This window comes from Martes martes, assembly GCF_963455335.1.
Source record: "Martes martes genome assembly, chromosome: 2".
NCBI lineage: Eukaryota > Metazoa > Chordata > Mammalia > Carnivora > Mustelidae > Martes > Martes martes.
In genome coordinates this window covers 39,220,620-39,244,517 of record NC_137889.1, presented here as the reverse complement: position 1 = coordinate 39,244,517, position 23,898 = coordinate 39,220,620, and the positions used below count along the sequence as shown (strand labels likewise).

Sequence of the window (23,898 nt, the reverse complement as noted above, 5' to 3'; positions counted from 1 at the left end):
GAAGTGACATGATCGCCTGCAAAACTAGGAAGGTAATTTGGCTGGTAGCAGTGAGGCAGGTGATGGATCCCCTCTCTTGGGAGCGCAGGGTGACTTCTGTGAAGGCTGTCACCCCGTGAGTAGTGACAGCCCTATCTGAGCTGATGAGATGGAAGCAGACATGTGGACCTGGATTCAGGTCCCGAGGGCTGCTGATGCTCCTGTAACCACCCCCGGTAACTAAAACTATAAATGAACACGCAGAGATAAAGGAAGTGTGTGCTGCGCATCCTAGGAAGGCAGTGTGCTCCGGCAGTTTAGCTTCTGAACGGGAGTTGGGCAGACCTGGGTTCAAATCCTAGCTGTGCCACAGTGTGGCCTTGGATAAATAATATAACTATTTTGAGCCTCTTGCAAGTAAGCAAGGATAACAAGCCCTTCTTATAGGGTTGAGATGAGGAATAAGTTAATGTCTTTTCTTTTTTTTTTTTTTTAAGATTTTATTTTTCAGATAGAGATCACAAGTAGGCAGAGAGGCAGGCAGAGAGAGAGAGAGAGAGAGAGAGGAAGGGAAGCAAGCTCCCTGCTGAGCAGAGAGCCCCATGCGGGGCTCGATCCCAGGACCCTGAGATCATGACCTGACCCAAAGGCAGAGGCTTTAACCCACTGAGCCACCCAGGCGCCCCAATGTCTTTTCTTTTTTTTAAGATTTTATTAATTTGAGAGCGAGAGCAAGAGAGTGTGCACAAGCAGGGGAAGGAAGAGGGATAAGCGGACTCTGCACTGAGCACGGAGCCCAGCGCTGGGCTCAATCTCACAAGAGGAGTTGAAACCAAGAGACAGATGCTTAGCCAACTGAGCCACCCAGGTGTCCCTAAGTTAATGTCTTTAAATACTTGCACAGGGCTTAGCATATTGTAAGAACTCAGTAAATGGTATCTGTTACTGTTTTTCACATAATTTGAATGTAGGCATCTGCTTTGGAAAAGCTATCCATGTTGGAGAATATTTTTGATAATTCCACATTTGTTTCTCTTCAGAAAAACTCAGTCCAAAGAATTCGCCAATAACTTGAAAATGAAATCACAATATTATGATCTGCAAGCACCAGATACCCAGGAGACTCAGAATATCTGCAAGAAAGCAGCAACAGAAGAGGAAGAACTGGGGAAAGTCTCTAGACCAGCACCACTCCCTGAAGAAGAGAAAATTCCAGTGAGTCTTTCATATGTATAAATACGCAGAATTTAATAACTAGGGAAATTAAAGAATTGGGAACAATGAGATGAATGTAGTCAAACATCAGGATCACAAACTTTTCTGGGAAAAATCCCTCCGAACTTGAAGGCGCTAATGTTCATTTCATTTGGGGGAATTTGGGTCACCTGCTACTTCACAAAAAAGGGTAAAACACTCCTTTTTCATGGGACCGAAGGGGTGAAGAAAGAACTAGGATAGAGTTGTGCATTTTAAGATATTTTCAGGGTTTATTTCCCCCTTTGTATGTCTTCTATAACAGAGGTTGGTAACTGTTTTTGTGAGGGGCCTGATGGTAAGTACTTGAGGCTTCGTGGACCACACACTGTCACAACTGCACTCAAATGAACAGGTGTGGCTCTGGCACGGTAAACCCTTACTTACCAAGACAGAGCCTGCTTTGGCACCGAGGCTGCCGCTGATGGACCCTAGTCCTAAGACGCTGGCGTATCTGTGATGTAGATTATGTTCTGTGGAGTCTTCCCTGTTTTGTTGAGGACTACACCTCCGTGCCTCTTTGGCTTCATAAATTCTGCCTGTGCCTGCGGGGACCATGATTTCCTCAACACAATAGAATTTTATAATCAGAATTGGTATGCACTGTCTCATGTTTCAGTTGGTTTAAAGAGCTCAGACATCATTTGCTGCTTAGATTATAGTTTGGAAGAACAATAAAACTATATTATGAAGTACCTTCTTCTGCCAGGAATTTAATTAAACTGAGAATTAACAGAGGATTTGCAATTGTTTGACTTTGGCTCAGGTCCCTAGCTTTGTGACACTAGTTGCGTGTGCTCTTGACCTATTTGAGGCAGTCATACGGGGTTATGGTTATCTATCCTGCTCGCTTCATGGGGTTATGATGGGGCAAAGCACACTTCTGAATGTCTCATATCGTTCTTACAATGACTTTATGACCTAGGGACTGTTTCTGTATTTGTCCATTTTACAGGTAAGGAAACTGAGGTTCGATACGGGTATTTGATCTGCCCAAGGACTTAGAGTTGACAAAAGACTGACTCAGGATTCAAACAGAAACAGGGGTCTGTAGAACCCCTGGGTCATTCCTTAACCATTGCATTTGATTGTCTTATTAATATGAGGGATGCAAAGAAGCTTTATAAAGAGCTGCAAATATAAGGCTCAAAATATTTACGGGTACAAAATTCTAAAATTTGGTTTATATACCAGGGTCAGACCTGGGTCCTTTCCTCACATGTGCAGTAAAGCATTCAGTCCCTCCCAGGGCTGCTTTGTATTCCACATTTAATACCAAGCACCCTCCAAATAGCAGACTCCTTTTCTAGCACCCCTAAAATGAAGAATAACAACAGCAAGAACAAAAAAAACCTTCTTCAAAGCGTTATGTATGCATGCTTATCTTTGTGCTTGAATTACAGTAGTTTCATCGAAAAAAGTTTTTTTCCAAAAGCAGGACAGAAGATTAAAATTGAAGTTAAATACCATGGCTATTATTGTTCTACTATACCATAAGTATTATAGGAATTATATTTTATACACACGCACATATAATACACACACACACACACACACACAAACACACACAGTGAGAGGAGAAGATCTCAAGATTGGCCGATTTACTCATTCATTTAAAAAGTACCCATTATGTGCTAGCCATTGAGATTATAGGGTAGGAGTAAGAACAGAATCACTGCTGAACTTCAGAATAAACTGAAGGAAAGAACTGCTGAATGAACTTTATAGTTTAGAAAGCAGAGAGAGACTTCATATAACCCGTCATTTCAAAAGATAATGAGTGATCTCAAGAAAAGGATATGTTTCTATGCACCCCTATTACACTAGAATTTGAGCAATGGCAGGAAGTACAGGGTGGCTTTGCAGAGGACTTGGAGCTGGAGATGATGACAGAGGATGACCGGGGCCAGTGGTTCCAGCAAAGGGACAGCATGGACAAAGGCTGTGTAGCTAGAAGAACAGCGGGCTTTGGAAAGCCCAAAGTAGGCTGTGTGGCTGGAATGCAGAAGGGACAGAGGAGAGCCCACAATTGAGTGAGAAGGTGGGCAAGGCCAGACAGGACAGGGTCTTGGGGACAACTTTGTGTTTTGGCCTCTTTTTTTAAGAACAACTGGTTATTGCCAAAGATTTTTGAACAAAGGTTTGACCTGGTCAGATTTATTTTTTGAAAATTTTAAATTTGAACTGATTATTCATGGATCAGAGTGGGTGGAGGGCAAGCTTTCTAGCACAACCCAAGTTTCTAAGCTTAGATGCCTGGGATGATGTGGATGCTATGAGCATGAACAGGAACCTCTGGGGGAGAAGCTAGTTTTAAAGGAACAGAGTCTAGTTTAGAGATACCAAGGATTCTGCATGCCACTTTAGGTGGTAGATATAGGTTGATTTTACACATGATAATAAATTATATACAAGCTGACTTAGAGTTTGTTATGGAGCCACAGTGGAGCCACCGGACAAGGTCTTCACCCTTCAGGAGTTAGAAGATGAGAGGCACTTAGTACTAAGTAAGGCAGGAGTTCCAGCTGGAGAGTGGCCAGGGCTCACCCGGTTTGTGGAAGAAAGGGATGGGGGAAGGCCTGGAGCCACAGAATGTCTGTGAAGAAAAAGCACAGAATGTCTGTGAGAAAAAGGAAAGTGTCATGTGTGGGGCTGCAGGGCAGAGAGCAGCCTGACTGGAGAAAGTACTTTGGTTGAGACCTGGAGGGCACATTTGAGGAGCTGAGAGGCCACATGACCCAAAGAGCTGGCCTTGTCTCATGTATGTTTTCTATTGTCGCCACAGCAAATTATTGTAAACCAATGGACCAAATAACGACAGCTCCTTTGGTCAGAATTCTGACGAGGCTTGGCTGGGTCCTCTGTTTGAGGTCTCAGGAGGCAGAAATCAAGGTTCTGGCTGAGGCGGGGTCTTACCTGCAAGCTTTGGAAAGAATCCTGTTCACAGTTATTCAGTTATTCAGTCAGCTGTTGAGATGGGATGTTTGCTGGGATGATTCCTCATACGTTTTGCCAGCTCTAAACGTTCATGACCCTAAAACAACATCCATAGGTATGACCCGAAGTTGAATATTTTTCACATCACTATAGCTGTAAAGGAGAGTTTCTGTAGTTTCAATGGATAGGCCTCACTGTGAGGTCTGCACTTTCATCTTCAAGCAGAATTTAGGCAAAGATGGGAGGTTCGAGGCCAGTAGTACAAGACTGAGGTGACCCCAGTCTCATTTCTGGAAATAAAGTACACATTGTATTTCTCAGTTAATCAGCAGTCCTGTTCTGAGCTTTTTTCCACAGCCTTCCACCCCAGACTCCAAACTGTATCTTTTGGCCCACCTGGGAAAGAGCTAATCTTCTCACATATAAAAAATGTAGAGAGTTGTACCCTTCCCTCCACGGAACTATTGCAGGATTTTCTGTCTTTAGTGCCTGCAGGTTTTGGTCACTTTGGCCTCTTTGAAGAATGAAGAGGTAGACCAAACAGTGGTGGGCAACAAAGCAGTTTATTGAGCAAGAGTATAAAGCTCCCAGAGAGGGAGGGGGCCCAAGAGAGTTGCCCTTGGAGTTTCTAAGTTTAGGGATTTTTGTGAGCTGTTTTGCAGAACCATCTTCAGCAGTCAGGGTGTGCAGAGTTCTGCCAATCAGGGCTCTGGTCACATATCTGTCTACGTATTTAGGTTAATGTCCATGTGTGGGTGGTCTATTTTGCTGACATCTGGGGGCTTGTGTCTTAACTGCCCTTGCCCATGGTGGTGACAAATGCTTTGTGGTTAATTCTTTTACTTTAGGATATTTTACAAAAGTCACTTCTGCAAAGACTTCAAAGCAGAATGCTAGTGTGGTCCTGTCTAAGCTGCAAAATGGGATGTCAGTGGTGTTTTGTGTTAGCTGTCCTGACTCCGTATCTTCTTGTTGGGGACCCCAGCCCTGACTACCAAACTGTCCAACACCTAACAGGACGTGAACACTAAATGGCCCAATCTATAGGTTTGCCTTTGGATTATTTTATACCGATATAATAATGATTTATTTTGTATCTTCATTAGCAGATGAATTCATCCAAGGAGATCTATTGTAGAATAATGAAAGATTTGCCCCAAGTCTAAGGTTGAAGAATTTCTGTTTTACCCTTAGAGCCATAGGAAGCAAATCGAGGAGTTGGGGTTTTTTTGTTTGTTTGTTTGTTTTAAGATTTCGTTTATTTTGATTTATTTGACAGAGAGAGACAGATCACAAGTAGACAGAGAGGCAGGCAGAGAGAGGGGGAAGCAGGCTCGATCCCAGGACCCTGAGATCATGACCCGAGCCGAAGGACGAGGCTTAACCCACTGAGCCACCCAGGCGCCCCAAATCGAGGAGTTTTGAGAAGAGTTGTTGGATCCCCACTTCAGGGTTTAGAAAACTTGGGGTCCAGTCTCAGAACAATTTTCTTCACAAAGATAATCTTTATGAAAAACTTTTTAAAGAATATACTTACGGTGATTTAAAATTTTCATTTTAACAAATAGATAGCCAAAGGTAAGACTCCCCAATTAAGTACCAGATACTGTAAAACCGTACCATTGACCAAGGGCAAGACCTCTTGTCTGGGAATGGAGGCTTCAGTCCTCCCAGGCAGCTCTGTGACTCCAGGCAGTATCCTGTAAGGAATCAATTCCTTTTATAATATAGGGATTAAGTTTGCAACACTGTTTCTTTACAAAGGAAGCTGAGGAAATTTAGAAACATGAGGGTGCTTGCCCAGTATCATCTGACAGAAACCACAAGAATTATTCCCTGAAGTTCTTCAGTTATAAGATGCTGTTGTTATCATGAGCCCAACCTTGGTCCTTTTCACTGTTCAGATGAAGAGCTGGAAGGGCCGTAGACTCCATGGTTTGTGCAGTCTGAGTCGGAGGCTGAGGTGATGCCTGGCTTAGAGCTGAGAGAATGGTTCTTATTCTGAAAAGCTATTGCCCTCTGCAAAATACCTGCCCTGTCCTTGTTTTTGGCAGTGATGATAGTACATGGAGAACTCAGAAATGATGCTCAGCTTAACATTTAGTGGGAGTGTTGTGGTTCTCAGTGGATCACGGTTGAACACTTAGTGATCCTGGGTGCTGTCACTGAACCGGAGGTCATGGTAAATACCAGGATTTAGCTGTCACCCAGCCAGGTTCTGAGACCTGCAGGTCGGGAAGCAGACGCCATTCCCAGGCAAAGGCGTGTGCAAGGGGGAGTTAATAAGAGCCAGAGAAAATGACAGGTGATGCCCTGTGTGAAGCATCCCCTCCTGGGGAGTTTGGGTGTTTGGGTATCCCCCACAGCTAAGTGGAGATCTTAGGGACCTGGGTGTGGACAGTCCTCTGGATGCTGTCAGTGTTTTCCCCACTCTTGTGCCAGAGAATTTGGGGGAGAACAGAACAGTTCTCAGTGTGCTTGGGAGACAAGCAGAGCATGCTAATTCAAAGCTAAGCCCCTTTGTGTTTCTCTGTTTATATGTAATCTGTAGGCTGGGAACTCATTAATCAGTAGACTGATTGTCCTTGCCCCAAAGGGGACCTTGAATAAAACTAGATCTGTCCACTTGTAGATTTTTATCTCCAGAGAATTACTTGTTATTTTTGTACAAATGGCCTTCAGAGTGGACCATACTGCAAAACAGAAGACTAAAAAAATTAGAACACAAACATCCAGGATTCAAAGCATTCTTAAAAAAACAAAACAAACAAACAAAAAAACCTTGAGGCTCTTAGATTAAAACGCCTTGAGCAAGAGTCCTACTCTTCATATCTTTAAAGAACGAGAGTTAGAGATGACACGTCTCTAACCCTACTTTGTGCACATGCATGTGTTTGCATGCACTGTCCCAAGGCTCTGGTATGTTTTTAAATCTGTCATTTTACTATAACAGAATGATTAAAAAAAAAAAAGCTACTAAACTGTAAATTTTTATTGTAACCTTGACCTTGACACCATGGTGGTATTCAGGTTTTTTTTTTTAAAGATTTTATTTATGTATTTGACAGAGATCACAAGGCAGAGAGGCAGGCAGAGAGAGAGGGGGAAGCAGGCTCCCACTGAGCAGAGAGCCTGATGAGGGGCTCGATCCCAGAACCCTGAGATCATGACCTGAGCTGAAGGCAGAGGCTTAACCCACTGAGCCACACAGGCGCCCCCAGTTATATTTTTAAGTGCTATTCTAACTCATAGCTTTGTGTTCCCATCAGTAGACAGCAGTGAAGGAGCACCCTGTGAAACTATTTTCAGACACGACGAAGGACTTCCACTTGGGTTTTCCTTCTTCCATACATCCCTTCCGAACCAAAAAGTTAAGCTTGCACTCTGCTCAGAAACCAGCAGTTGTCTAAACCTGCATTTTGGTTGTTTGCCTTTATAAAGGAGAGATTCCAAAGCAAGATACTAAGAGGAGGACCACTTCTTTGAAAGAATAGAAAAGAATTGGGTTTTTTGGACCCTTATTTTCTCCAGGTGCTACTTGTAGAGCAACCAAAGTTTTGGGTTATATGTGGTTTGTGCTTTTTGTAAAGAGTGTAAATTAGTGTATTAGTAAAGTAGTCTTAGATCATGGTGCCTTGGAGAGGAGTGCTAAAGCTTGGTGAGTAGGCAGGGTGAACGAAGTCTGCACCCCACCTGGAGTAGATGCCCTTGTACCTGGGTGTGGTGGAACCTCGCTGGCAGTGTCTGACTCTTATCTGCACACAGTTATATCATCAAGCCCTGAAGGGAGCTGGGTTCACATTTATAATAAGGAACCCCAATGTCAACAGAATGGGAAAAGGTATTCCTGAAATGCAGGCTAGAATTTTGAGGACTAAATTGAGTGTGTTAAATAACAAAAATTAAATATGAGCAAATTTTAAAGATCTAACTGGCTTATTAATCGGTTCATGAATTTGGGCAGCATCTGTCTAGCGAGTAGAGGGGAGCTCCAACGGGCTACAGAGAAGGAAGAGTAGAGAGGGAGTGGAGAAAAGGAAATTATTAACAAAGAATCCATTGTTTTAGGCAAGGTCACCCTCCTAAGGGAACGGAAGGGGTCTATCAGTAAAATTCCTAGTGCTGACCAGGAAATTCCCGTGTTGACTGCTGAAAGGTCAGTTTCTGGGGGTTGAAACTGCAGTTAGGTTAGGTATTAAGTCTTGGTTTACTGATTTGGAGCTTCAGCCTAAGTGCCACCATTTGGGGCCTGTAGATTTCTTTTCAACAGATGTGAAGAAAAAAGAGGGATAATCCCCAAACAGTAACTATTTGCCTTGATATATATTCCCTTCTAGTACACCTGCAGGAAGCATTTCAGTATTGTTTTTGTGAGAGATAAAGTGTTGGATGAACTAGGCAAAAACAGACAAGGGATTCATTCTCATTTTATTAATTAAAAAGTAGAGCCATAATCAGAAAGTTACACAATTACCCAAGTAGTTTCCATGTAACTGTAATAGCATTTCATGGTAGTCTGTAGAATAACATTTTATATAAAGTAGAACTACAAAATCCTAGGGCCTTAGAAACCATTTAAGATGCTGTGTTTTTAAAAGCAGTTTGTTGTATAAAATGCTTACTATAAAGTAAATGACGAAAGAGAAAAACATTTCTAGTCTTGAGAATTACACATTATGAAGTTGGTAACACAACTTTATTTTGCATAATATTTACAGTAATTCGCTTATCTAACTCACTAAAAGTAGGGTGCCAGGAAGAAATTATGGAATACCGAGTCTGGAAACATGAGGTCCTTTATACTGAAGTGTTTTTTATAGTATTGTGTATGACATAAATATTATTTTCTATCATTTATAGTTCGGTTCCTATATTCCACTGTGTCAAGACTTCCCATAGCCATCATGCTTTTAAGACTCTGTCTATTCTCTTAACTATCCTTTATTACTTAACTTTATCTTTTATACTTTATATTTAATAATTACTTTATTTCCCTTGCTTGTCTTCTTTTCATTTTTCATGGAACATATATCATGTGTGTCCTTGGTGGGATGGTGAGAGTGGCCTTTGGAACTCTTTCATATCTGAAATGCTTTGCCCTAACAGCCCTTACCAGTTCTGCATTATTGTATTTTCTGAACATATCCCTGCCCAGTTCTGCTGTTTGCACATTGCTTTGAGGGTTGTAGGAGGAGGGTGCAATGGAAATGGACAGATGTTCATCCACGATGACAGTCTGAGGCTCTAATATGTGCAAAATAAACTCAGTGTGTTATTTAAAGATGCGCCATAAAACTACACACCATATTAGAGTCTGCTGTACTTTTAAGTAAAGCCATCCAGTAGTCCCCCTGCATAGATTTTATTAGGTACAATGTTAGCAAAGTATGAGAAAGATTCCCTAGGGTCTCTGTTGTCCTCATTCATGTTTCAGAAAAATCATCCCATAGGGACCGTGTACCATATTTTCACGAGTAAAATTGATTGTCCCATTTTTCATCTTGTTAGTCTAATTGGTCTTTGGAAGGTATCTCCACCCTACATTATTCTCCTTTGTAACTTTATCAAGGCAGTTTCATTATTCTGCCTCTCTTGTTATTTTAGAAAGCAAAAAGCTAAATCCCAGTATGCTCAAATGCTTCCTATTATAGTCATCATTGGGAAGTTTTATTTAAAATGGCTGGTAATAGGATGATCTGATTATTCCAGTAACCTGGTTAGCAAACTAGGTGAGTTACAGGCCATCAACTTTCAGAGAATTTTTTAAATTGTCTCTTTTGATTAATATTAAAACTAGACTGAATATTTTTTAATGATTAAGAAAGTATTTCAGAATTTATTGTGAGTTCATTCATGCACCAAATACTTACTGAGGACTTTACTAAGTGCCAGTCACTGTTCTGTTTGCTGGGCCCCCAGATAACAGTGAATTAAGCAGATATGGTCTTTTGCCTTCATGGAGGTTATTATTCTAACCTGTGGTCCATGAGGAATACCATGGATTCAAGAGGTGTAAGAACAAGATAGCTAAATATTTAAACGAGTAGTTTGTTTTCAAAAGTAAACTCTTGGTTTTAGCCTGTTAACTCATCATTTTCATCTTCACCATGAAAGTTGAATGCTAAAAATTTTCTGTTTACTGGAGTCTTCTGGTTTATGTGGAGTTAATAAATTGCATAACCCTACTTTTAAAAGGAGTGAATGTTAGGTTAAAAACCAGAATGAACTATTTTTCAGATCACATTTTAAAAGTGAATATAATTAGAATAATCCTCATAAGACACATAATTTCTGGGGGAAATATAATTTGTAACCATGTAATATTGATGTTGCTATAGCATCTTTTGATAATATAGCAATTGATAATCCAATTGCTATAATTCAAATTATATAGATTTGAATTCCCATGCTTTTAAGTTTAATAAAGTCAAGATATACATACACACACACATTCATGCCACCCTTTGGTCAGTACAGATGGGCTCCACTCCCAGATCTAATCGGGCCTGCACTGGCTAGAGAGGACCATTCTGACTTGGTCTAGCTTCTGATGTCACTAGCTTTCAAGTTTTCACTTTATTTTGTGGAGCTTTTGCATAAATATTCAGTGGCAGTTTGGTTTTTTTTTTTAAATAAAGGAAATATGAAGATTGCTTTAACTCTGCCCATAGTTTCAGCAGCTGCAGACACATCTTTAATGCAGCAAATGGGAGGGGGCTGCAGAGGCTTCCTTGCATGCATGAGAACAAACATATGTTCTCTCTGGGACACCCCATGGAAGGAGCAAGCTATAGTCATCGAGAGGACATGGGTTTCTGTCTCTGCTTTCCTACCTATTAACAGGTCAGTTTACCTCTTTGGTAAAGGGACAGTACCTGCTTTGACACCCTTTTGGGGTTGATAATGAAGGTCAAATGATGTATTGGACTTGAAAGTGCTTTGAAAGAAAAATTATGCAGGTAGGTGGTAGCTTTCATCTCTTTCTTGTGTTACAAATAGGAATAACTAAAGAGTATATCCCTGGAACACAGCATCATACGGAAGCTTCAGAGGGGTGGTTCCCTCTCTAAGAAGCCCCTTTATCTTCACTCTGAGAATGCTCAGAGCGGCAGCGGTATTCCTAAGATTGTGTCTCTCTGGTGTTAGCATCATTAATCATCACCTTTGAGCCAGTAATCTGGTTTTGTTTTTTAATAAAGGAAATCTCTTTTGGATCATATTATTTTTAGTCTATTTCATTGAACTTGTATTCCATGGATTTGTAGAACATGTAAGTGTATCTGAACGAATGTGCTGAACACAAGTCTTGATTAGTTCTTCATATTATTTTAGCACTTTGGAATAGTGGCAAATCTTGGTTCACATTGAAAATCAGAATTTTTACACATGTGGTTCTTAGTATATGTGAATAGTTTTGGAGTTTACAGTATATTTTAGGCATAAAGAAGTACTTCAGTAGAAGTATTGTGTAGTTGTTAACTGGGTGGTTGTTAAAGTAATGAAAATTATTTATGCTCAGACTCCTACTCAAGAACCAACTTTGAGCTTTGGTACACTGAAGATACAACCTAAACCTTCTGACAAAGAAAGGCCGGCAACTCTGACTGGCTCCAGCAGATGGTGCTGATGGTCACACTCAGCCCTTCAATCCCCAGCATCACAAAACGTTCCATTGTCTGGTTCTTGTGTCTGTGCTTAGTTTTGAATTATCTTAAGAATATGAATAACCTCATCATTTCCGATAAGCGCAAAAGCAGTGAGAGTGTCGAAATGCCGGTGTCAGGGAGGAAGAATTTCCTCTGCCTGTCAAGGTCCTTCTGGCCAGACTAAGAATCAGGTTGACATGAGACAGATTAACAGGAGAAAATCAAATTTAATTTCATTTGTATGGGAACGCCACACAGACCTGGAAATTCCAAAGAGAGTCAAGCAAAATGAGGTATATATATCATCCTGAACTAAGGAGAAAGAGGCTAAGGGTCTGGGACTTAAAGGGAATGAATGTAATTCACAGGAAGATGAAGAGGAGTAAATGTTTGGTGAACAAATGTTTGCCTGGTCACTCAGAAAGAATGGGACATAGAGGACTTTGATCAGACAGGCCTTGCCGTATCTAGTTCATAGTATAATGTAGTTATCTATAGCATAGTTCTCTTCCTGGAGCAGGTCCTTTATCTAAATTCTTTTAGGCAGTTGAGGTGGGGAGGTAAAGAGATTTTCCTGAATGTGCTGTGTTTTGATTGCTCTTTTAGTTAAAGAACAATCTTTAACTGCATGCCAAAGTGGTCCATCTTGGGGTAGTTTGCCTTTGGTGATAGATAGATGATGGGAAAAAATTAAGATAATAAAGCAAAAAGCAAGTGTTGAAAAAACAGTGTTGTATGTGTATATAAGATGAATCATTCAGTTGAACAAATAATTCTAAAGGACAAAGAATAACTCACACAGTATGCTTAAGGTATTATACCCATAACAGTAATTGGCAAGTGATGGGGCAAAAACTGTTTGACAAAGTAGAATATATGTTAAAAGAGACATGTCAGATGCCTGTTAGCCTGATGCTAATTCAGGAAACAATTGAGAGTTTGTTGGAGAGCTTAAAGGCTGAGCATGGTGGAGGTGCCACTGACAAATCCTGGGTCCAAAGCTGTGCTGGCTGCATCCGTCCAGGCCCTGTGACAAACCAGTGGGGAGGCCAGGGGTGTAGACACTGAAGCTGGAACCTTATCTACTGTGCATGAAGAGGCAAGGGAGGGTGGTTACCTGCCTCCTAATTTTCAACATAGAGAAACTAATCCTTTTTGCAAAATGATGCCCCACAGATCTTACCACATTGAAGAAAGGGAGAGTGAGCCTGTTTTTAAAACTCACATTCCTTGTGGTAGACATTTATTTAGAGACTGCAAGCCCAAACCCTTCAAAATTGCTATAGACTTTTGAGCAGACATACACAAAACCTGCTGGAACAGTCCTAACCTGTTCATAAATAAGAACTGGTTACTGTGCTATTTTGGATGCAAAAAAGTTATGTATCCTTTTATAATATTAAAATAAAAAACTACAGAATATTGTAAGTAGGTAGTAATTTTGAAACCTATAGGATTCATTTTTTGCCAAGTAACAAGCATAAAGAAACTTTTGACCTAGAGCTTATTTCCTGTTGTTACAGTGTCAACATAGTGGAAAAACTATAAACTCTGGCACAAGTCAGCTGTGTGATGCCAGCAAGGTACACAACTCCTCTGCAACTCAGTTTCTTCCTCTGATAATTGGGCATTGTGTTGCCCATCCACTAGAGGTGCTGTGAGTAATAAAAATAAGACGGACTAAGTCACCGTGCCTGGTCATAATGGTCCTTCCATGACTAGTAGCCACCGTGGAATTAACCCTAATAGCACTCCCCATTATTCGTAAAAAAATCCCAGCAGGAGGCTTGAAGAGTGCCACCAGCAACTGCCATGGCCAGTTTTATCAACTAACATAGATGAAACTTTTGTAACAAACAGACCAAAAATGCAATGGTCAAAACATAACAGAAGTTCCTCTTTCTCTCTTAAAACATCCAGGATGGGTTCTGATTCAGGAGGGCCCAGGTCCGCCCAGTCAGTTAGGGACTCAGGCTTTTGATGGTTCTCCAGTTTTTAGCAGTAAGCATAGGAAGGGGGAAGTGGCCTAGAGGCATGTGGGAAGGAGACTTTAAGGACTAGACTAGAAGTGGCAGATACCAGTTATCACCTGCATTATAGTGGAGATGGCTTATTCCCACGGGCACACCTAACTGCTAGGGCAGCTGGGAAATTCAGTGTAGCTACTGTTAAGAAGGGGGCAAAATTGAGTAGCCACACTGGTTTATTACACGGCTTAGTAATGACCCCGAAGTATCCCCTGTGCTCCACACTGAATTTTGGTACCAACGTTTTTCTGAAAATTTACTGACAATTTCTGATCAATATCAAAATTCAGGAGTGAATCCTCAGGCACAAGACACATATATCCTAGTAATATGGGCTGCAGGTGGCTCTATTAAGCTGTAAAGGATGTGTGGCTTTTCATGCTGGGACTTGGTCCAGACTCTGCATTCAGGCCAGGGACCCGGTGACAGGGGCCTGTGTAACTGACCTGGTCTAAAGAGGCACTCAGTGTGATATGCCAGCTCAGTCATGATGCCTGAGCAGTTGACATGTGGCAGGTAGGAGTGACACCAGGGAATCCAGGCAATGGATCTGGGAACCCCATTGGCAGGAGTTGCCTCCTGGGAAATCTGTCTAGAATGGCATAAACCCAGACACTGGGCTGGGTAACAGGGGTTGGAGAGGTGGGAAGGGAATGCGATCAGGCAGGGAAAGTGGCAGGGCTCCCAGGCATGGAACTATATTCCATTCCTGCTTCTGCTCCTGCCTAGAGAGAGAGCAAGGCACATGCAGTTAAATGGCAGAGACTAAGCATTTTTCTGGTCTAACCAAAAACAGGGGATGAGGTAGAGCAGGGGTTAAGAGAAGAAGAGAATTTAAATTAAGGAATAATGGTGATGTCTAGAAGTCATTCAGGGGCCCTGGGGCCAGCTGGGAACAAAATACAGAAGCTCGCTTGTCATGAGTAAACCACCAGCTCCAGGATCTTGAGCCATAATTCATTTCTAAGCCCTACTGAGTGGGGAGGCTAAAGCTTTGCATACCTGCTGCCTCAGTCATTATTGGCTCAGGAACTCAGGTGCTGGTGGGAAGCTTTGGTGCATCCACCTATGGGGGTGCAGCACGTTAGGGGACATTGAAACAAGGGAAGCATGAACAGATTATCTGCTGAAATTGCATTGTAGTTCTAAATGGTATAAAAACGTGTTTCATTTAATTTTTAGTCACTCTCCAGTTCCTCAAGAAATATTCAACAAATGTTGGCAGATTCTATCAATCGTATGAAGGCATGTGGATTTCACCAGGTAAAGACTTAACGTTCTGTCTTCAGGGGGCTAAATGCATAGCCATTGCCACTAATGTTTCACAAATTGGTATATTAGTCTCATGCAGAAATGAAAGCGGCAGATGTGAAATCTGTCTTTAAAAGCTTGTGAACATAACTCTTCATTTTTACCTGTTTATCTGGAGTTGGGAAAGTCTTGAGTATCACGGAAAGAATAGATGCCAAGGCATATCTGCTAAACTCCTCACGGAAGATCTAACGCAGAGACAACATCCTGGGCTGCAGCAAACACTGAGGGAAGACTGATCTCAGGGAGCGATAAATGAAGCATTTAACTTGGCAGAAGTCATGAATTCAGATTAGGTTCCTTATGTGTTCCTTGTTTCTGTGAGCTGGATCCTGTTCGATGAACCATCCATGCCCACTGTGCCAGGAGCTCCTTTGGGCACTCAGATCTCTCACACGCCCATCCAGATGTGATTCTCCCTATAGGCAGAGCCTCTTTCCTCCACTGTGTTAGATAGTATCCCATCATACATTCCTCACAAAAAATGGAGCATAGATGGGCAGTTGGAAACCATAGTAGATCTGACCTGTGGAAAGTTTGAAAAAGTAATGTAAGATGTAAAGCTGTAGAGAGAAGGTTCTGTGTGACCACAGGCCTGAGGCGGGGCCATGGTGGAGGCCCTCATTCCAGTGGACAGTGCGATCTGCAGGGACATGTGTGAACTGGGATAGCTCGCATTTGGCCTTTAAGAAACTATGATGAATTTTTGCAGTGTAGTCCCAGTGTGCATCTTGTTTGTATAATATGTACTTTTCTAAAACAGTAGCAATAGAGCATCTAAAGGAAAATTTCGGTAACACTGCCTGGATTACACTGTTTCATTTTAAATGATAGAAAAACAAAGGATCTTTGTATTTATTTAACCAATGTCTGTGGAGTTTCTCTGTGTGCTAGGTTCTGTTACAGGCATTGAAAGCACTATAAGCAAAACAGATAAAATCCCTGCCCTCAGGAAGCTTATATTCTGGATGAGGGAGACAGACGACAAACACATCTATGAAGTCCTAAGTTCTGTGGAGAAAAATAATGCAGGATAAGGGAGCTGAGGAATGCTGGGAGGGTGGGGACTGACTTTTACAGAGATGGTCAGAGAAGGCTACTCTGAGAAGGCACTACTGGAATAGAGACCTGAAGTAATGAGGGAGGGAGCCATGTGGAGACTGGGGGAAATTGCGTCCCAGGCAGAGGCAACACCAAGTATGAAGGCACAAAGGCAAGAGCGCACTTGACATAGTCAAGAACAGCAGAAAGGTCAGTGAGTGAGAAGGGGATTAGGGTTGAGAAACATGTAGACTCTTGTAAGGAATCTGGTATCTTGGTTTACATCAAGCCATGATGAAAGATGAGACCATCTAGAGGGTGAGTCTAGATGGAAAAGAGAGTGCTAAGCTTTCTTGGCTCCAAAATAAGGAGGGTAGGCTAGATGGTTCTCAAGCATTTTTAGATGTGAGACAGCCAGATTTTCAGTCTTCACACCCTCTCGTGAGAACGCACAGAGCCATGGGCCAATGCATTCCTTCTCTAACTTAAGAAATTATATGGGAACTCAAGAGAATGAGTGAGCAGATAGATCACTTACCCGGCTTCTCTGGAGAACAAAGATAATAAAACAGAGCTTTTCGACTTAGGAGGCAATGGAGAGGGTCTAATGAGGAAACTGGTGGGAAGTATTTCCATTAACAAGCTGGGATGAGAGGCTTTCTGTGGGAGATATTTTGACATTGAACTGCCCGTCCTCATGTATATAAACCTCAGCCTGTGGGGGTTTGGACCAGTGTCCAGCCTCACCCCTGTTGCCCCTTCACCCCTCAGCCTCTACCTGACTTTCCCATGCTTGGCTCACCATCCCCATCCTGGACCTACATGCTTCTTGCAAAAACTTCTAAAAATGGAATAATGGCTTGGTTTCCTAAGTAGAGGACATAAAGACCAACCTGTAAAGATTTTGCTAAAAGTAAATTTTCTGAGAGAATTCTTAGAGAATCAGGACAAGTCCTTAAGTTTTCTAGCTGCTTTGGAATGAATAGAGTGGTCGGGGCTCATCTCATCCACTACTCTGCAAAACTCGTTAATTTGTCTTTCCCTCTGTGCCCCAAACATAGTGATGCTACAAGTTAAAGAGAAACATGAATTACTAGCTATACCACTCGCCAACATTTGATTGTCATCAACCACATACCACCTGCATTATTAGTGAATATTTCTCCTTCAGTAGACTTACTTTGTAAACTTTTTGCTTTTCCTAAGCACCCATATCCACTATCATGGTTTAATGTTATAGCTCTTTTCTAATCATTTGAAATCATTTTAAAATATGCATGTGGAAGATGAACAAAGCTCCACTTTCAAGGTTTTTTTTTTTTTCTATTTAAGTTTACAAATTGTTAGCAGTACTTTTTATGTACTTTTTATGGTCAGAGTAGCCTTCTCTGACCATCTCTATAAAAAGTCAGTCCCCACCCTCCCAGCATTCCTCAGCTTCCTTATCCTGGAAGGTTATTCAGGTTTATACATGGCTTCAGTAAGGTGATAACAAATTTTAACAGTCATTTAAAACACCAAAAGCTGGTGGGTTTTTTGTGGGTTTTTTGTTTGTTTTTTATAATAAGAGGAAACAAAGGGGGCCTAGTGCTAGGCAGGAAAAGAAAGTAAGAAAAAAAATGAAAACAATAAATACATGAAAGTTTAGTTATATCTGAAATGAAAGAGTGAATGAATGATCACCTCCTATATTAATTGTGATTTATGACTTCCCACAGTGATTAAAAATGGGTTTCACAACATCAAGGTTTATATTTTAGTTGGGGTGAAATAATTTAACAGAATGTCTTTATCTTTCTATAGGAAAACACACACAAAAAAATTACCTGTCGATTCTGAGATGCAAAAGGAAGCATGGTCAGTCTTTTCTGACCCTCTCAGCTTCCTTCGTTATTATGGGTGACCGCGGCTTTTATTTGGTTCACCAAGTACTAAATTCAGTTTTCTAGTAAGCCCTTAGAAGGCAATACCCAAATAAAGTACTTTTTTAGGTCTAAGTGATTTGGTGTTAGTTTTTCTTTAGTTTAAAACTAATTCCCTTAAGTGTACTTAATGCCACAGAGCTGTTCACTTCAAAATGGCTAACATGGTTTTTATGTTATGTGTATTCTTCCACAATGTTTAAAAAGGTTAAAATGATAACTTTTGTGTTCTGTATATTTACAATTTGAGAAACAAATTCCCTTTTTAAGGAAGACTTGTGTTTCTTATTTTATATTTTCTCTAAGAGGACGCTTTGTAAAAATTTAAAAAACAAAAACAAAAAATATTCCTTTTTGGATCACCTAAAATGTGTAAGTAGCATATTTTTAAATAATTCTTTTAAAGATTTTATTTATTTGAGAGAGAGAGAGCAGGAGTATGAGCAGTGGGGAGGAGCAAAGGCAGAGGGAGAAGCAGACTCCCCGATGAGCGTGGAGCCCGATGTGGGGGCTCGATCCCAGGACCCGGGATCATGACCTGAGCCAAAGGTAGACCCTTAACCAACTGAGCCACCCAGGTGCCCCCAGTACCACATTTTTAGACACTGGTTTGAGGGCACATGGAGGTACGGCTGAGATTGCTCTAGAAATGTACTGTTATTTTTATGGAGCCTGTCGGATACTGCAGTGTTTACACTGGTGCCATGAAACTGTGTTTACACACTATTTGAGGGATTTCAATTTAAAACAGTTAAGTGATGTTTGAGGAAAATGGATATTTATGGAGTTTAACTATGTGTTACAGACTATGGGAGACACTTTTTAAATATGGGTTAACCCTGACTGTAACCCTACGAAATATTTGTAGTTTTCTAATTCTACTTAAGCAAAGACAGCCTAAGAGAGGTTTGGTAACGGGCCACATGGTTGCACAGCTAGGCCATGATAAAGTTAGCTTCAGGTCTCACCCACTCCAAGCTTTTCCCATAACAACAAATTCCCTAGCCAGGGGGCCAGAGGGAGTTACATAGAAACCGGCTCCTCGGTGCCCCTGACTCCTCCGCTCCCCACTCTTCTTCCTCTTGGCAGAAAACTGCCAGAGTTACTAGTGTTTGTTTCTGGTTTTGTGTGTGGGTATTTTTTTATTTTAAACAGAAGAAAGAGCCTGTGAAGAAAACACAAGATGAAGAACTAAAACAAATAGATGAGGAGAAAGCCAAGCAGATTTATAAAAGCTGGAAAGAAGATTCAGAGTGGCAGGCATCTCGTGAGTACCCAGAGGCCTCCGCAACACCTTAGACTCTCCAGGCCAGTTCCTTCTCTTACTCCATCTAAGAAGTGCTTAAAATGGTTGTTGAGAATAGGAGTCACTTCTTGAATAGTAGAAGAGTAGAAAGGTTCTCCACTCATCTTTGTACCATCACAGTTGTGATATAGCTCTTTGATGGAATGGTATATAGCTCTGAAAAAACATGTTTTGGAAGAGGGTTTAATGACATTGAGATGTGTTTATAAAATAGTATGAAAAATATTCCTATTTTAAAATGCCTTAGTATCTGAAGTAAAAAAACTGGAAGGTTATTAACATGTTAACATTAATTTTTTTTTTATTTGGAGGGATGGGATTTGAGCTTTATTTGAAATTCTTCTCCTTGTTATTCTGTACTTTTCTAAATTTTCAACAGTGACTCACCTTAACTTTTTAATAGAAGAACCCAGGAATAACCAGTTGGATATATCAGCACCCTCCCATACCTATGACCTGACCCTGACTCCTTTTTGAGTTAGCAGTGCCAGAGATAAATCCTCTCAGGAAGAGGTCGGTGCAGGCTAAGCCAGAGCCAAGCGTGCTCAGCAATGCTAGGGGAAATTGCAGGTTTGAGACATGAAGAGGGTTTCCAGCTGACTCAGAAAGGTTTACCAGCCAGGTTATCCCTGTGAGGCCACTTGAGGGAGAAACAGGAGAATGGGAGTGACAGTGTTTGCCGGATGCGGAGAATCTGGTCTTCAGTTCCATTACAACGAACACTATTAACATGACAGTTTTGTGAAACAAAAATATTTGCAAGATCCAGTCACTTCCATGCAGTGAAGTTCTAGTGTAATGTAACATTTTTGGCTTCTCTTTGAAGTCAGATATAACAGGGCTTGACCGAGAACACCGGAAGTGCAAACACACTCAATGAAAATTAGTCTTAGCATCCTGCATTAGAGCCCTTTACTGCTGTGTTGCTAAAACAAAACAAAACAAAACCAAAAAACACTCTATTTTACAAAGCAACATTAAAAGGTGGCCTTGGGGTACTTTTAATGTGTACCAGCACATTCTCTGATTGTGGAGAGAATCATTTTGTGTTTTTGGTCTAGCAGGCCCGTTCACACTTGGTTCAGCTCTCCAGGGGCTCTGAGTGTGACCTGTGGCCAGCCTCACCGATCTCTCACCCCGTCCCCAGCCGCTTCACTGAGGAGTTCCTGAGAGCCTGATCTTTGCTAGTGATGTCCTGAGCTGAGCATGGGAGGGATGATACCACCTCTTCTTATTCAGAGGCTCCTGGCCAGATGGAATTTGAACTCAGGCTGCGACTCATCTCTTAGTCTTGCCAAATGCAGGAAATTCTCGAACACGTGGTTCTCCATTTCTGTCTCCTTCCTTCCTCTTTCTCCTCCTCCTCCCTCTTAGGATGTCCTAAAACCCCCTTAGAAAGGCAGGAATTCTGCGGGGAGCGCTGGGCAGCTGTGAATGTGCAGGCCTGAGCTATGTGAGTCCTAGGCGCTGATAGTGATTGTTCGTTATTATCAGCAGATGACAGAATCTCCCGAGAGACGGCGCACATCACCAGCTGACTCCTCTCACCATCTCTGTGGGCTGACCAGGGCCTTTCTCAAACCCCCTTGTTTTTCTAGTGCGAAAATCCAAAGCCGCTGATGAGAAGAGACGCTCTTTGGCTAAACAAGCGCGGGAAGACTATAAGAGGTTGTCACTTGCGGCCGAAAAAGGAAGTGGTGAGGGACCACAAAGCCCCCCAGGAGTTCCACAGAAACCGAAAAGACCCCCCCTTCCACCCAAGCCTCACTTCCTAAACCCGGCGGGATACCCTCCAAAGCCTCTTAGGTAAGAAGCCACACAGATGGCTCTAAGCATAACGGTTGAAACTGGCTGATTAAAGACAAATAGTGTGAGGGCCGTTGGGAGGGGAAGACCAGCTGGCTGCCTGTGTAATTCAGTTCAGCCTCACCACTAAGCCCGTCTTCCCAAGATACCTGGTCTGGATTCATCCTCTTCTTATCTATAAAATATCCATAGTTTGTTATAAGAAGATTCCCAGTGGGCACCTGGGTGGCTCAGTGGGTTAGAGCCACTGCCTTCGGCTCAGGTCATGATCCCAGGGTCCTGGGATCAAGCCCCGCATCGGGCTCTCTGCTCAGCGGGGAGCCTGCTTCCCCCTCTCTCTCTCTGCCTGCCTCTCTGCCTACTTGTGATCTGTCTGTCAAATAAATAAATAAAATCTTTAAAAAAAAAAAATAAGATTCCCAGTAACTTAGAGATGATGTGCATTGAGTTCAGTGCCTTCCTGCGCCACTAGCGCACCCCACCCCACCCCCACCTAGTGGTGGTAAGCGGGCCAGTGAGGGGAGAAGCAGAAACATTGGGGTCTCATCAGTGCTCAATATCGCTGTTAGTAGGAAACGATATCAAAGGAGAAACCTAAGGGCTTGCTGACTTTGACAGCTTCATAGAGTTGAGTTTTTCATTGCTCAGGATTGAAGATTTGACAGTAATCCTCATTCTGGGACACAGAGCCAAGTTCATATGTTGAGTCTGGAACTGTTCCTTCTTTGAATGAACACTTTTTTGATCATGATGGTGCCTTTGCCTTGTCAGCTATAGGAACTTAGGTAGAACAGTTTGTTTTGTAAACTCCCTGAAGAGAAATATGATGGTATCGTAGCAGAAACCCCCTTTCCCTTATGTTACTTAACTGTTCATAAAATTATTTTCTCCTGGATATTAGGGTTTTTTCATATTCTAATATGTAGGAAGACATTATGTAAAATATACCAGAAGAATTAAATAGTCATTAAACGAAACAGAAGCCTTGCCTTCTGAAATGAAAACCAAAAATAATTCTCTGTTCCAAGTATGGAGAAATAGAAAGCAAACCAGTCTTTCTTTGCTTGGAGTCAGTACTGATCTTCAAGGCCTTTCCTAATGGGGATTATGACCTCAGAGGAAACAGGAAGGTGGGCCTTTTCCTTTACTATAATTATTTCTACTTACTCAACTGAAAGGTTCCATTTTGGGATGTGGGGGCCAGAACTAAAAGATCATGTTCTATAAAGTGACAGTTTGGGGAGTGATTTTTTTTTCTTACGGACAAAAACCTAAGAAAAGTAATCAGAAACAGGGATCCTCGCAGTTTTGTGAACACGTCACAAAGGTGTGAGCTCCTGCCCAGGGTCCTCTTCAGTGCCTGAGCTGGTCTGTGCATTGGCCCCAGATCCCCAGCAGGGCTGTTTGTGTACCTGCCCTTGTTCTCCAGGCTCTTCCAAGGTGGTGACTATGACGTGTAACATGCCCTGTCCCACACTATTTTTAGTGCACAGTGTATGTGATTGACAGCAGTGGAGGTGGCCTTAATAAGGGCAATCCTTGTTTCGAGCTGTGCTCAGTTGAGCTAAGTTTTTCCAACTTAACACATTTGCATGAAATGCTTCTTGTGAGGCAGCCAGACTGGATGGTTTTTGGGCTGGGACACCAGTGTATGACCAAGGTCAGCTAGGAGCCAGCCCAAGAAAAGACAGAGATTGGCTGTCCTTAGAGTTTTTGCTTAACCTCCAAAGACTTTCCAAAGAAAAAGAACCTAATTTGAAAGCTAGTAAGAGAACTCATCATATAATCTCGTGTGTGTATAGGTTCTGATTCCCAAGAAAGTCAAATATTATAGTCAATCTTCTCCAAAACGCTATGTATGCATGCATATGAATATGTACATACTTACATGTACATCTGGCATACATGTCACATGTAACTTGTGGGGACACGTTACCATAGAACACAGAAAGTGTCATAAGTTAATTTACATGACAGGCATCCTGGCAGTTCATCCAAACTCATCATTGTCTTTACACTGAGTTCTGCTCAAAATTAGTGGGTTATTGTGTGAGACTTGGAAATATGTTTATTACATTTCAGGGTTACTTTTTGTAGTGGAAATTGACTTACATCCCAGAACTTTAGTTCTGCGACTGAATATATTTCAAAATGATTCTACCGTTTGTATCTTTTTCTTATCAATCTTCAAACACTCTTCTTTCTTTGACTTCATATTTCTGAGACTGTCTTTAGCAGAACCAAACCTCTTCAAAGTATGGGAGAGAAGAAAGCAAGTCAGGGATGTTGGAAACAAAAAGAAGAGAAAATTTAATACTGAAAATGTTAGGAAAGAGATTTTTTTTTATTGCATTTGTTTTATTTGCAAAAACATGCTCCCAAGGAAAATGGTGTTGGGGGTGTATTTCACTTTTTAATGCTTATTTTGTCAAATTTTAATTGGAAGTTAATGGAGCTTTTGTTCATATTAAAAATGAATTAAAATCTTTGTATTAACACAGCAGTAGCTCATATCCATGACTAGCCCTATAGGACTGGAAGGACAAGTGACAGATTTATGTTCCTTCCTATTTTTTTGACTAACCCTTGAGGACTTAGGTGTATAATGGCAGTAATTAGGGGTCCAACTTCCCATTAGCTCAGCCCATGTAATTAAATCTCCAAATATA

At 41.6% G+C, this 23,898-nt stretch overlaps 1 protein-coding gene across 3 annotated transcripts in view; it reads left to right on the top strand.

Annotated features, from left to right (window-relative positions):
• Positions 1-23,898, top strand: part of SH2D4A (SH2 domain containing 4A) — a 59,331-nt gene that overhangs the window by 18,249 nt on the left and 17,184 nt on the right. For 2 of the 3 annotated variants that reach the window (XM_080796269.1, XM_080796271.1), the window contains exons 4-7: positions 1,020-1,194; positions 15,026-15,106; positions 19,273-19,384; positions 21,022-21,229. In XM_080796269.1, coding sequence (XP_080652395.1) covers positions 1,020-1,194; positions 15,026-15,106; positions 19,273-19,384; positions 21,022-21,229 — 576 coding nt within the window. The remainder of the gene's footprint in view (positions 1-1,019; positions 1,195-15,025; positions 15,107-19,272; positions 19,385-21,021; positions 21,230-23,898) is intronic. The other variant, XM_080796270.1, reaches the window with a different exon arrangement.